The sequence below is a fragment of the Nannospalax galili genome, unplaced genomic scaffold (assembly GCF_000622305.1).
Source record: "Nannospalax galili isolate Female #2095 unplaced genomic scaffold, S.galili_v1.0 scaffold892, whole genome shotgun sequence".
Taxonomy (NCBI): Eukaryota; Metazoa; Chordata; class Mammalia; order Rodentia; family Spalacidae; genus Nannospalax; species Nannospalax galili.
In genome coordinates, this window is record NW_008333311.1 from 4,560,632 (window position 1) to 4,573,689 (window position 13,058).

General features: G+C 36.0%; 1 protein-coding gene across 2 annotated transcripts in view; it reads right to left on the bottom strand.

The window, feature by feature from the left end:
• Window positions 1-216: 216 nt before the first annotated feature.
• Window positions 217-13,058, bottom strand: part of Ube2e3 (ubiquitin conjugating enzyme E2 E3) — a 72,983-nt gene continuing 60,141 nt past the window's right edge. The window contains exons 3-5 of one of the 2 annotated variants that reach the window (XM_029561054.1): window positions 5,088-5,220; window positions 2,553-2,700; window positions 217-853 (exon numbers count right to left, since the gene is read on the bottom strand). In XM_029561054.1, the coding sequence (XP_029416914.1) occupies window positions 756-853; window positions 2,553-2,700; window positions 5,088-5,220 (379 nt within the window). In that variant the 3' untranslated portion in view covers window positions 217-755. The remainder of the gene's footprint in view (window positions 854-2,552; window positions 2,701-5,087; window positions 5,221-13,058) is intronic. The other variant, XM_008827958.3, reaches the window with a different exon arrangement.

The following is a 13,058-nucleotide window of genomic DNA, read 5'->3' on the forward strand; positions in this document are numbered from 1 at the left end:
GCCTTTAATCAACTATTTTCAATTCGTAGTTAAGCCCACTGCATTAAGACTTAAAGGAAAAAAACTCTACAGACTTAAGATTTTAAATGTTTCAATTTAATAATTCATTCATTTGTACTAGTCCTTCATAGTCAATCTTCATAGCCACATCTTTATTTCATCAACAATCATCTCAGACACACCTTCTGACAAGACTTTAAACACTACGACAAGAAACTATGCCTTCAGGAGCATGTTTATTGTGTTTGAGATGATACATTGGTGCTCTCTGAGCTACAAAGGGTAAAAGGAAATCCTCTCATTACAAACTGACAAAGGTAAAAGGTAAAACATTTTTCACAACAGCATGAACCACATACTCAGAAATAGATCTGGCTTAATACAAATGACGTAATTCCTAGTCATCTACAGCTACTTTTATAACTTCATACAGATAATGAATTAGGCTAAAATGCACTATAATATTTGGTAGACTTCAGGACCAGTATCCTTAGTACATCACAAAATACATTTTGATATCCCAAAGAAGCAAGACTTGCAAGTAGGCATTTTAAACATAACTAATCTACAGCTACAAAGTTCTACTCTTGATAGCATTTACCTTTTGGGGGAGTCTCCCAGTCTCCAAAGGATAAAAGCAGAGAGTAGAATCAGTATAACATATACACAGAAGTCCGTATTGTAAAGGCTATAAAGATCTGCAGCACAGTGAGAAGAGGCCTTCTGCTCCTTCACACTGATACAAATTATATGAATTATGTTGCGTATCTCTTGGTCCACTGTCTGGCTATCCTGTCATGTTCTGCTCTGTTGGTCAAATACTGAGTGGCTATGCTTCCAACCAGAGGATCCGCTGGAAAAGTGAAAACATTAAGACATTATGTGATGCTTTAAAGGTGTAGTTCTAAGACGGTATTAACCTAAAACACATATTTCAATATTTCAGCAGCATTTTGATACAGAAAGGCTTGATTTTAAAAGGAAAATGCTTAACATATAGCATGACTATCTGTATATTTTAATTATTCACATTAAGAAAGCCACTCACAAAAAAAAAATGATTGTGGAGTAACAAATCATTTTTCAGAAGATGTATTTGATAGACAAATAATCTTGACATTTCATTCAACTATGAAAGTGTGGCAGATGCTGCATTTTTGGTTTGCTACATAAAGCTTCCATCTTACAATAAAAATCTATTCAGAATGAGATGTTCCCTTTATATTGTGACTCTAATCACTAAACATATAGCCACTAAAAACGTACTTGCCATCTGGGCATGGTGGCACACACCTTTAATCCCAGCACCCAGGAGGCAGAGGCAGGCAGATCTCTGTGAGTTCAAGGCCAGCCTATATAGTGAGTCCCAGGCCAGCTGGAGCTACAGGGAAACCATGTCTCAAAAAGATAAAAAAAACCCAAAACCCAAAAACCAGAAAAACTTACTTGCCATTTTATGTTAAATAGAACTCTGAAGTGAAAATTTAATCTGTGATAAAAATGTTTAACTTATTTTTCCAAAAATGAAGTATGTATATGTGGTAAAGTATTCTAAAAGTCAGCATAAAACAGTAAAAGATTTCCTTTCTGACTCAGAATTCTATCTCTCTGGCAAACAACTATTGAGTCCTTTAAATTATTTTCCCAGAGATTCTAATATACTTACTAGTATTTACAATATTTTGTGTGTATCCACCCCCCCGTCCTAGGACCTTATACTTTGACTTTAATGTATCTTAAAGGCCTTCCTGTTAGCTCAGGGTTCATTCTTTTTAATAGTTACATCCTCTTTTAGTAAATACTCAGGTTATTATCACCTTCTGCCTTAACAAATGGTGTAATTACCTCTTCCTCTCTTCCCTTTGACCCACCTCTCTCATGACTACCAAGTCAACATAGCAGTAACATATAAATTGTAGGTCTAAACACGACTTTATCAAGTTTACTATACAAGATTTATTTCTTATGTAGTATTTCAGAAAGTTATGAATTATACACTAGTAACTTTGAATTTGTGCACTCACAACCTAGACTACTCTCAGGCTACAACTACAATCTCCATTACCACTATGTGTAATACAACTAACTTTAACGCAAGAAGGGAGAAGCCCCTCATTACTGGGTAAGCACAGTAAAGCATAAGGCAGAGCAAAGAAAGAGAGAAAAGGGAAGCACAACTTAGGACACTGCTTAATGTCTGACAAAGTATCAAGCAGCAGTTCCATAAATGATAGCAAAAAATAATCTTAGAGGGGTATGACATTAATAAACTTAATAAAGTTGTTGGGAAAATTTTGGCCTGGTGTTTAACAGCAAAGGTATTGGTAATTTCCTCAGCCCTTTATGTTTCAAGACAGGGTTTTACTATATGTAATCCTGGCTAACTCAAAAGTCTGTATGTAACTGGCCTCAAACTTACTATTCTGCTGACTTAACTTCTAAGCCCATCCCACTAGATATATCTTATGCTAATCTTACTACCAATCATAGTTATTTCTTAATCAACATTTAAACAAAAAGCTTCATTTACATATTTATAAAAATTTGCTTACCAGGATTGCAGTCTGTCAAAAGGGAACAAATAGAGAGCAAAACCTTGGAAATAGTCAAAGCAGGACTCCAGTTGTCCTTTAGAATATCCAGGCAGATGACACCCTGACTGTTGATGTTGCAGTGATAGATTCTGGTACGGAAAGTAACCTATACATAGTCACATTAAAAATAGAAAGAAAATAGTGCAAAATCACCAATTCAATTCTTAACCAATAACATATGATAGTAACAACAAATCATTTAACTAGTGTTACTCTTAGTTTGAATTTAACAGGAAAGTTAGTTTTATTGAACAGTTAAAAGTATGTTTTTGTTTTTACTTGGTATAGAGAGAACTATATTGGGTTTTGTTTTTGCTTTGTGTTTTGCTTGCTTGGTTGTTTTTGAGACAGGGGAAATGCAGCCTTGGCTGGTCTGGACCTTGCTGTGTAAACCAGGTTGGCTTGCAGTAAACCTCCTCCCTCTGTGCCAGGGTACTGGGATTCTAGGCATGTATCACAATACCAGGCCCTACATTGATTTTAGAACACAGTGAGTATCTAATCAATTAAATTCAAATACAGTAATTCTATGCAGGTGCATGTGTATATCCGTATCTTATACATCTATGAGCACACGCAGAACGTGAGAGATGAATGTTCTGGTGTCAAAGATAAGAGAAAATGACGAAGAATTGTCTTTAAATGTTCTATCAGCTTCTAGTAATAGTGAGCATCAACTCAGCTAATATCTTGCCATGTCAGAAAATAATGGAGAATGGTTTCAAGGAAGGCTGCAGAAATAATCTGCATTACCTACCTTTCTATTTTTAGTCATTCACTCCTACAGTTGGTTCAATGTCTTGTTAAAGACTGATAAAAAAAAAAATAAGGTTCTTAGCTACTGGATAGCTTTCTTAGGAATAAACACTGGCACATTTTCAAACAACTCCAAACAACTATGTGTGGTAAATTCATAATCTGGAGATGTAGAGGAACTAGCAGTGTACGGCCAGCTTCAAAGTAGAAACTGGGTAGTAAATAAGAAAAATACTCAAAAGTTACTTTCTGAAAAAGGGAAGAACAAAGAAAGAGAAAGAAAGAGCAGAAAGGTGGAGAGGGCAGGCAGCACACAGAAATACTCCACTCCACTCGGATCGATGCTCAGTCAGAGGTACAGAAGACATCACGTCTCATAATTTATAACTGCCCTAATACAACGCATGGCAGTTACATATGAACACAGGGATCTTAATTATAGCTAATCAGATTAAAGGTATAAAATATGCACTATGTTTCAAAGAATTGGTGCCAACAACAGAATATAAAAAAAATTACATTAGTAATATTCTTACGAATATTGTTCACTGAATGAATTGGTGCCAACAACAGAATATAAAAAAAATCACATTAGTAATATTCTTACGAATATTGTTCACTGAATGCTGATATGGCAGTATTTTGGATATACAGTGTTAAATGTATCAATAAAATTAATTTCATTGTTAGTTCCTTTTTGTTTCTTTATATTTCCAGACAAATGGCCATTCCATATAACAGTAAATAAATCTACACACACACACACACACACACACACACACACACACACACACACACACACACACGGGGCGGGGGGGGATATGACAGGGAGATATTAAGTCATTACATAAATTATAAAGAGTTTAGGAAACCAGTATGAAAAGAATACTTCATCATCACAGTTAAGGGCTATGCTATGGTCTCGATAACGCTTTTTTTTTCTGGCATGCTGGATGGACCTCTCTATAGCAAGCTCATTTATGCTCAGACTTGGCTCTGGTGGTTTTGGTTTGTTTGTTTATTTATTAATTTACTTACTATTAGCTTGATTACTTTAGAATGAGAAGTCAGAGGAGGAAGCAATTCAAATAATGATCATATTCAAAGCTTTGCAAAACAACTGACAGTTCTAACAAGGTCCCAATTCAACCCTGGTTCACTGATACTCACCTTACCCTAAAAGAACTAAGAACCAATTTTTAAAAATCACCGGGTATGGTGGCACATATCTTTAATCCCAGCTCTCGGGAGGCAGAGGCAGGCGGATCTCTGTGAGGTCAAGGCCACCCCCGGCTACATAGTGAATTCCAGGACAGCGGGGGCTACAAAGAGACCCTTTCTCACAAAAAGAAAAAAAAAAAAAAAAAAACCCAACTGGTTAGCCTGTTCCTCCAGTTTTGGCTTATCTATAATGATAAAATTCTTATTATTAGCCTTCTACTTCTCAAATCTGTCAATGAGGTTTACTTTCTATTCCAATTATATCTTAAAGAAGTTTCATGTAACTCCAGAATTTGTTTCACTGATGAACAAACTACAATTTTATTTACTATTAACAAACTCTGTTGAGTATGAAATCATCTTGAAAAGATAACATTCAGTTACTTTCAGCTTGAAAATGACTGGTTCTGTAAGTTTCCCTATTAATTCATGAACGATGAAATAAAGTTTTTATGTTGAAACAGAATATCTGGATTTGGGGGATAAATATTAATCAGTGTACATCTAGGTTCTTACCTTTGGTGGCTTAAATGGATAATCTGATGAAAACGTGATATCCAGAAAAAAACCACCACCTTCATATACAGAACCTGGTGGACCAAGTATAGTCGACCTCCATTCATAAATGTTATCTCCTTTAGGCCCAGCACTATTTGAAAGAAATTAAAAATCAATATATACATCTGTAAGTAATATAGGTTAACACCTTAAAATGAATGCAGTCTCAAAAGTTAAATAAGCAATCCAAAGCAATGAAAGACAATTATAACGAAACACCTTTGTGTTCATGTATGCATATATAGTTTGGAAATATTCCAAATAGACAGAAAAATTACAATGAAAGTGCAAAGACCATATATACTTTATTCAATACCTCCTCTGTTAACATTTCACAGCATTTGTCCCATTTCCTCCTACCTTTCCCCCCTGCACACATGCCTCTCCATCACACACACACAGAGGAATACTCATTAGGATAAACTGCTTAAATTGTGGCCCTGTCCAAGTAAATACTTACATGTTCTCCTCCTAAAAATAACCAACATATCTCAACAGTTACAAATTCAGTAATTGTATCAACCACAATAATCTACATTATGCATGATAATGTCAAGTAACTCAGTAATATACTTAAAAATTTCTTTCTTTCTAAACACAAGATGAAGTCTTGATGTTAAAAGTGTCTTCTATTTTAAAAATATCTTTTGTTTTCTATTTATTTTTAAATATTTTTTCAGACAACAATTTACTATGTAACCTGGGTGGCCTAGGTCTTGCAATCCTCCTGCCTCACCGTCTGGAATTCTGGGATTAAAGGCATAATCTACTATGCCCACCTCACCAGATCTACCTATGTCTTTAAGTCTCCTTTAGCATGGGGTTCTATGAGACTTCAGTTTCTGTCACTTTTGTTTTCCAGAATATAGTCCTTAAGAAAAAAAGAAATGTTCACTATCAAGTCAATTTTTCTGATGTTTTCTCATGAAGTAACTCAAATAATGTACTTAGCTAGTGATGTGTCCTCCTCAGGCTTTGACATCTGGATGCACATGGTATGGTGCTATCTTTTATTGGTGATGGTTAAGAGATTCATTTTTCACACAAGATGCTCTCCAAACTCCCTCCTGCTTAGTTATACTCTTTTCCTACACCCAATATGGGACTCTCTGCACAAATTCCAACCATGCAAATATCCCTTACTAAGAACTTTACAATGACATTGACACAATCATGATTTTTCAAATCCAGTTCTGTCCCCTGAGCCCCCTTTTACCCCATTTATTTGTATATTTTCAATGCTTTACAATTAACTACTGTTCTTTAATTATTTGGGTGCTTAAATTGTCCCAGATTTCATCAGAGGGCACCCCTTCAAAATGGCTCCAATACCCTTCTAATGTGTCCACATCATTTTTTTAGTACATTCTTCCTTTCTGGCATGATCAGATTCTAACATGCCTTAGAATCAGCTTCAAGGAACCCTGGATCCTTTGGGGGATTTGTTAGAAACTGAGATTTGACTGCTAGGTGCCACTGAGTCAGTCATAGATACATTTTAATGCAATGTGCTTACCATCAATTTTATTTATACAATGTGACAGTTCAATATAATCTACTCACAATTTCTGCTTGGTAATACCAACTCTTAATACTCCTTTACTGTTCAAATACACCTGAGACTTCCATTTTCCTCTAGTTTTTAAAACATTTTATTTACTATTTTCATTTTTTTATGTATGAGTGTACTTCCTGCATATACGTATGTGCACCCATGTCATGCAGTGCCCAGAGAGGTCAGAAGAGGGTGTCAGATACCCTGGAAATTGAATTAACAGACGGTTGTTAAATGCCATGTGGGTGCTCTTCTTCAAGAGCAGCCAATTAACCACGGAACCATTTCTCCAGCCCCTCACTTTATTTTTTTAAGACAAGCTCTTTATTATTTTAAGACAAGCTCTCACTACATAGAGCAGGCCAACTTCAAACTCAGAGATTTGCTTGTCTATGCCTCCTGAGTGCTGAAATTGTAAGTGTGCAACCACTACACCCAGGTCCAAGATTTGACTTTCTTTTTAATTATGTGTACAAGTGTATGTCTATGTGTGGGTATGTGCACAGGAGCACAGGTGTTTGTAGAGACCAGAACACAGTATTGGATCTCCTGGAGTAATAGGTGGTTTACATGCTCAGTGTGGATGCTGAGAATCAAACTAAGGTCTTCCACAAGAGCAGTATGCAGCCTTGACCACTAAGTCACTTCTCTAGGCCCAGTTTCCTCTAGTTTTTGTACCACAAATTATCCTGATTTTCTGAACATAGGTGTGTATATTATTTTAAAGTGGCCATCAGTTCAAAAATGATCTTCAGGTCCTATTTAAAATAAGAACAAATCAGCACTCCAATCATATTAATTATAGGGCATCAGTTTAAATAAATATATACTACCAATTTTCTGTAAAATTAACTTAAAACTAGAAAACTTCAAGGAAGCAATACTATCCTTAATGAAGTATGTGTTCTGTGAAATGATCTATACAAAAAGGAACAGAAAACTTGACGGTATAGGAAGTGAATTTTATAGAATATTTCAATAATCTGTTAGAAGAATGCATGTATATGTATATATGCATATATGCACAATAAAACCTTACTATTCTAGCACAGTTAGGGAAATACAGAACATTCTGTGAGTTTTAAACTAACAGTGGCTCGCTATTCTGCTGTATTTTAAGAATCAGGTACACTCTGTACGTGAAAATTCACTGTAAGAAGAAAATATAGAACTGAATATCAATTTTATAGAAACAAAAATTTAACCTGATTCAATGTTAATCCTTTCCCAAATTTATTTATCTGGTGACTCATAGTGATCACTATAAAGTTAGTTACTAGTGTTGTTGCTTTTATAGTGATAGCTACTACTGTACTAAAATGTTTTAAAAGTTATGCATATTACCTACTAGTAACAGCAATAATAACAATGTTGGCTAAAGTTTATCTCATTCTTACTAAAAGTCAGGAATTGCTTAAAGAACCAGAGCACGTAATTTAATCTGCCAAGCAAACCTTTGAAGTATTATATTCTTATTTCTAGATGAGGAAACTACAATACAGAGAATTCTATACCTTCCTTTTTACAAATGACAAATCTGAGGAACTGCACACACCCCTCTGCAGTTTCCTAAAAGGTTTTGTTTTATTTGCTTCTCTAACTTCACTGCAGTTACTTCTTGTTCTCCAGGCAGGTTGTGCAAATACTTACAAGTACTCAAGGAGAACTGCTCTCCAAACATCAAACTGCTTCAGATACTCCTTGGCTTTTAACAGTACACTTCCATTTCAGATGACTGAACCGAAGGTAAGCTGAGGGCCACTGTATTTTAATGGATCATGGGATTTTAGACTGAAGGGAAATGGGGCTGAGGACAAGCTCACCTTGAAGAAACCAAGATACAGAGAGGGTGAAAAACCCATCTTGACTTAAATCCTGTCACTTTCCCCCATATTAAGTGAATAAACACATATACATTTTTAAATAATACTCAAAAAAATCAATATTATTTCTCATGCTATCAGGTTAAACACTGTAAAAATAAAATATCCACAATGCCCTCAGTTTAACCAGTACAGCCTCAAGTTCATTGAGTTGGCAGGTCTATTTACTCTGGCCTCTGAGTTTTCCTATTTTTTCAAATACAATTTTATAGTCAAGGAAAAGAGAGAAAAACCATAGATTTTAGTCACAAGGAATGAAAGTCAAACCCAGGGAGTTCAACAACTGAAAAAATGGAGGAGATAAGAATACTACTACGAAGGTGATGGGTGATAGGCCAGGTACAGGGAAGGAAATGGACAGCCCTTCAAAGAATTCAGGTAAGTGGTGAAAGGGGGGAGCAAGTTACAATAGTGACCGGCAAGCATGTTACAGCAAGTAAAAATGGAAAAGGAGCTGGGCGTTGTGGTACATGCCTTTACCCAGCACTTGGGAGGCAGAGGCAGGCGGATCTTTGTGAATTCGAGGCCAGCCTGGTCTACATAGTGAATTCCAGGCCAGCTGGAGATACAGGGAGACCCTGTCTTTAAATAAATAAATAAATAAATAATTAAATAGATAGATAGATAGATAGACAGACAGACAGACAGACAGACAGACAGACAGACAAAAAAAAAGGAAAAGGGCAGCCTCTTTTGCTCAGCCAGTTCAGTGTTGGTGGTGGATCGGACAGCGGGTCTGAGGCCAGGCCTAGATAACAGATTGCTCCCCTGACTCTATAGCAGGGAATGACCACTGCAATGGAAATCATCCTTCCAGGACTTGAAGGAGCAACTACCCTGTCTGGGGGATACCAGCCTCCTGTTTAAACGTTAAGCTCTTAATAAGAGCTGGGGCATGGGACATGTCTGGGTGACATGCTAGGGTTTCCCAGAAGAGGGAGGAGGAACTGGTGGTGGAGATGGGGTATTAGGAAACACTCTGCTTTCAAAAGCCCTTTGTTAAATAAAGTGACTTTGGGGGTCAGCCCACAAAACAAAACAAAAACTGAAACAGAACAAAAACGGGAATTCTCCTGTGACAGAAGAAACAAAGGAGACAGAGCAAAGAAAGCAAGTAAAGAATCTACCCTGGCCTAACAGCAAGCCATATCCCCTGCAACCATGATTGAGACTAAGTCTTGATATAATTGGAAACGGAGACTCAGGAGGTACACAGTAATGAAACATCTATGGCTGTTAGCAGACAAGTAAGAAGGACCAGCCAATATGTTATTTCTAGTGTTAATATAACATGTGAAAAGCAAATATTCTCATTGGTTACTGCTTTTAAAACACACAGGCCATTTCCAGATACTTTTTTAACTCAAAACTGAAAATAAGCTAACACATTCTAGCAGTTGAGTCAATGTCTCAAACTTAAGGCAATTCCTTGCCTTTGCTTCCTAAGTGCTAAGACTGTAGGAGTGTGCAACCACACAGGGGCTTTATTTGTTTATGAGACAGTGTCTGGTTAGTAGCCTAGGCTGGCCTCAAACTCACAGTATTCTTGCCTCAGTCTCCCAAGTGATGGAGTTATATATAGTCAGGTGTCACCACTCCTGGGTCAATTTGTTCTTGACAGCACCAAGATCCTAATTAGTGTAGTGTTACAAATCAAAATTTAGACAAGGCATTTCAACTTGAGAATTAGTTATCTTGATGATTATTTTATAATCTGGATGTTGCAATCACTTTCATGCAGAAAGTGGCTGGTTCTAATCCATTTCTTTAAATCTACAATTTTAACACTAAGTAAAATTCAGTAACAAATAGCTAAAGAAACATTTCTGTACTATGAAATCAGTCACAAATTAGGTTAAAAAAATCACATAATTTGCACTCTGCAATAAGGCTAGCTTTATTCACTGTAAAAATATGCTTTTAAAACTTTCTACATACATCAGAATTAGTAGTATCGATCTATTGTAAAAGAGCACTTCCGAATTGGTTCATTTCATTTAAAAACACATACGAGGACTGGAGAGATAGGTCAGGGGTTAAGAGCACTTGCTGCTTTTGCAGATAACTGAGGTTTGGTTCCCAGTTTCCACATGGAAACTAACAACAGTCCTTAACTCCAGTTCTAGGGTATCAGATGCCCTCTTCTGACCTCCTCCAGCACTGCACAACATAGATGCATGTACTTACATGCAAGCAATACACTCATACACATAAAATAATAGAAAAGAGTATTAAAAGTAAAGGATATTCAACCTAGCATGTATGGCAGTGAGAAACTGCCATGTCCACCAAAAAGGAAATACATCTGCCAGTTATAGTGATGCCACAAGATCATGTATTTCAGGCCAGCCTGGGGCACATAGCCAAGTTCCAAGCCAAGCCAGCCTGAACTATACAATAAGACATTATCTAAATGAAGCAACAACAACAAAAAAAAAACCCCACAAACAAATACGTATTTTATAGCAATTAAAACAAAATGACCTAAGCTGAGTGTGGTGGTGTGCACCTTTAGTCCTAAGACTCAGGAGGCAGAAGTAGACAGATCTCTGTGAGATCAAGGCCAGCCTGGTCTACATAGTGAATTCAAGGTCAGCGGGGGCTACAGGGAATCCTCAAAACTACCTCAAAAAAATTAATTAAAAATAAATAAAATGAAATTACCTAAATTTTTCAACAAAATAATCTAAAAATACTGAACGAAAATACAAATATACTACTAACTAAATGTATCAATGCAATTTTTCAAACATTAAAAAGCACACATTGTGTATGACTATACATAGCAAAAGTATGAAAACTAAACAGAAATCACACACAAAAAATAGATCGTTCTCTTTCTCTAGGAAGGAATAGGAATAAAGCAGATAAGGAAGTATTTAAGAATTTCAATGGGAGATAGTTTTATTTCCTTTGAAAGAATGTGTTGAAGCTAAAGTCTGTCAGAATTACCTGACTAATAGTTATTATCAAATATATTTATGTATTTATATTTAAATAAAAGTTCACCTTAGCTCTAGGTTACCATTAACACAGATAAAGAAGCATCAGGTTACACAACATACACTGTAAATTATTTACCCGGATCCTTAATAATCTGTGAAGAATTTTCATCACAATTTTATAGATGAGAAAGATCACGTTCCAGGAAATGCTAATAGCTTTCTATGGTCATATACAGCTATGATTCTCTTTTAAAATGTCTTCATTATCACAAAGTTTGCATATCTTTTTTATTCATTTATTTACAAGGCAGGGCCTTACTATTCAGCTCTGCGCAGATCAGGTCAGGCTGACCTCTAGCTCCCAAGAGATCCGCCTGCTTCTGTGCCTGAGTTCTGGAACTTGCTGTGATTAAAAAATGTGCACTGCCACACACAGACAGCTTCGTTACAATTTTAAAATAGTAAATTCATACAGCTATTCTTACTTACCCAGATCTTGCCAAAAACAAGAGGTTGATAGGTTCAAAATAAAAATATCCAATGACAAATACGAACAGTGATTCTGTAATACCCTCTAAGCACTTTAAAAAGTAACATTAAATTATTCACATAATTCAAGTGTCTACTATATAACATCTCCCCAATTTTATGGATATTTCTGAAGAGAAACCCAGTGAACAAATAGGAGGTGACAAGATGAATTTGCTTATTTATGGTGGGGGTGTGGTAGGGTTGAGACAGGGTTTCATGTCATGTGGGTTTTGTGTTTTTTCTTTTGAATCAAGGTTTGAGTTTTAGTCTTTTGTCTTTGCCACCTAGAATATGGAGAAGTAAAGGAAAACATGGCATTAAGCTAAAGTTTTTAACTGAAGAAAAAAATAAAAATGGCATCACTTTCAAAAACCATTAATTCGTCTACATTACAAGCCTATATGTAACTCTTCTGGTTATGTTATTTCAGAAACTGTGATTTAATACACTGTTCTGTAAAAGAGTGAGCTCTTTTCAATAAGATTTGTGTTAAGCACAGTCTAACGCCTTTAAAAGGAGTTTTTAACCATCCCTTATTAGCTTAACATGTCTTATACAAGCAACTGCAAAATGCTCCTGTAAGCTCCTAGTGCTTTCATAAATTATGACATGAGAAACTATGATTTTTTTGAGACTGTCTTTTTTCAATATGTGAGTATAGCATATAAACAGCTTTCCTTTTTTTCCCCCAACCCTTGCAGTGTCGCCAAACGTTTAACAGAGGACAATGGGCAGTATTTTTTTTCATGGTCTTTTGCTTAAAAAACTTAAGATTCAAAATACTCCTAAAAGTGCAGTGTATGTTTCACACACAAATACACACACACACACACACACACACACACACACACACACGGCGGGGGGCACACAACCTGTTTTTCTGCAGTTTGCAAGATCTTGTTTCTGAAAGAATTATGAATATTTCTAGCGGTTAGGTAACAAAAAGACTGATCGACTCAAAAAATATTTAAGGCATCTGCTGTCCTAGTTTGTTTCTTCATTGCTCTGACAAAAC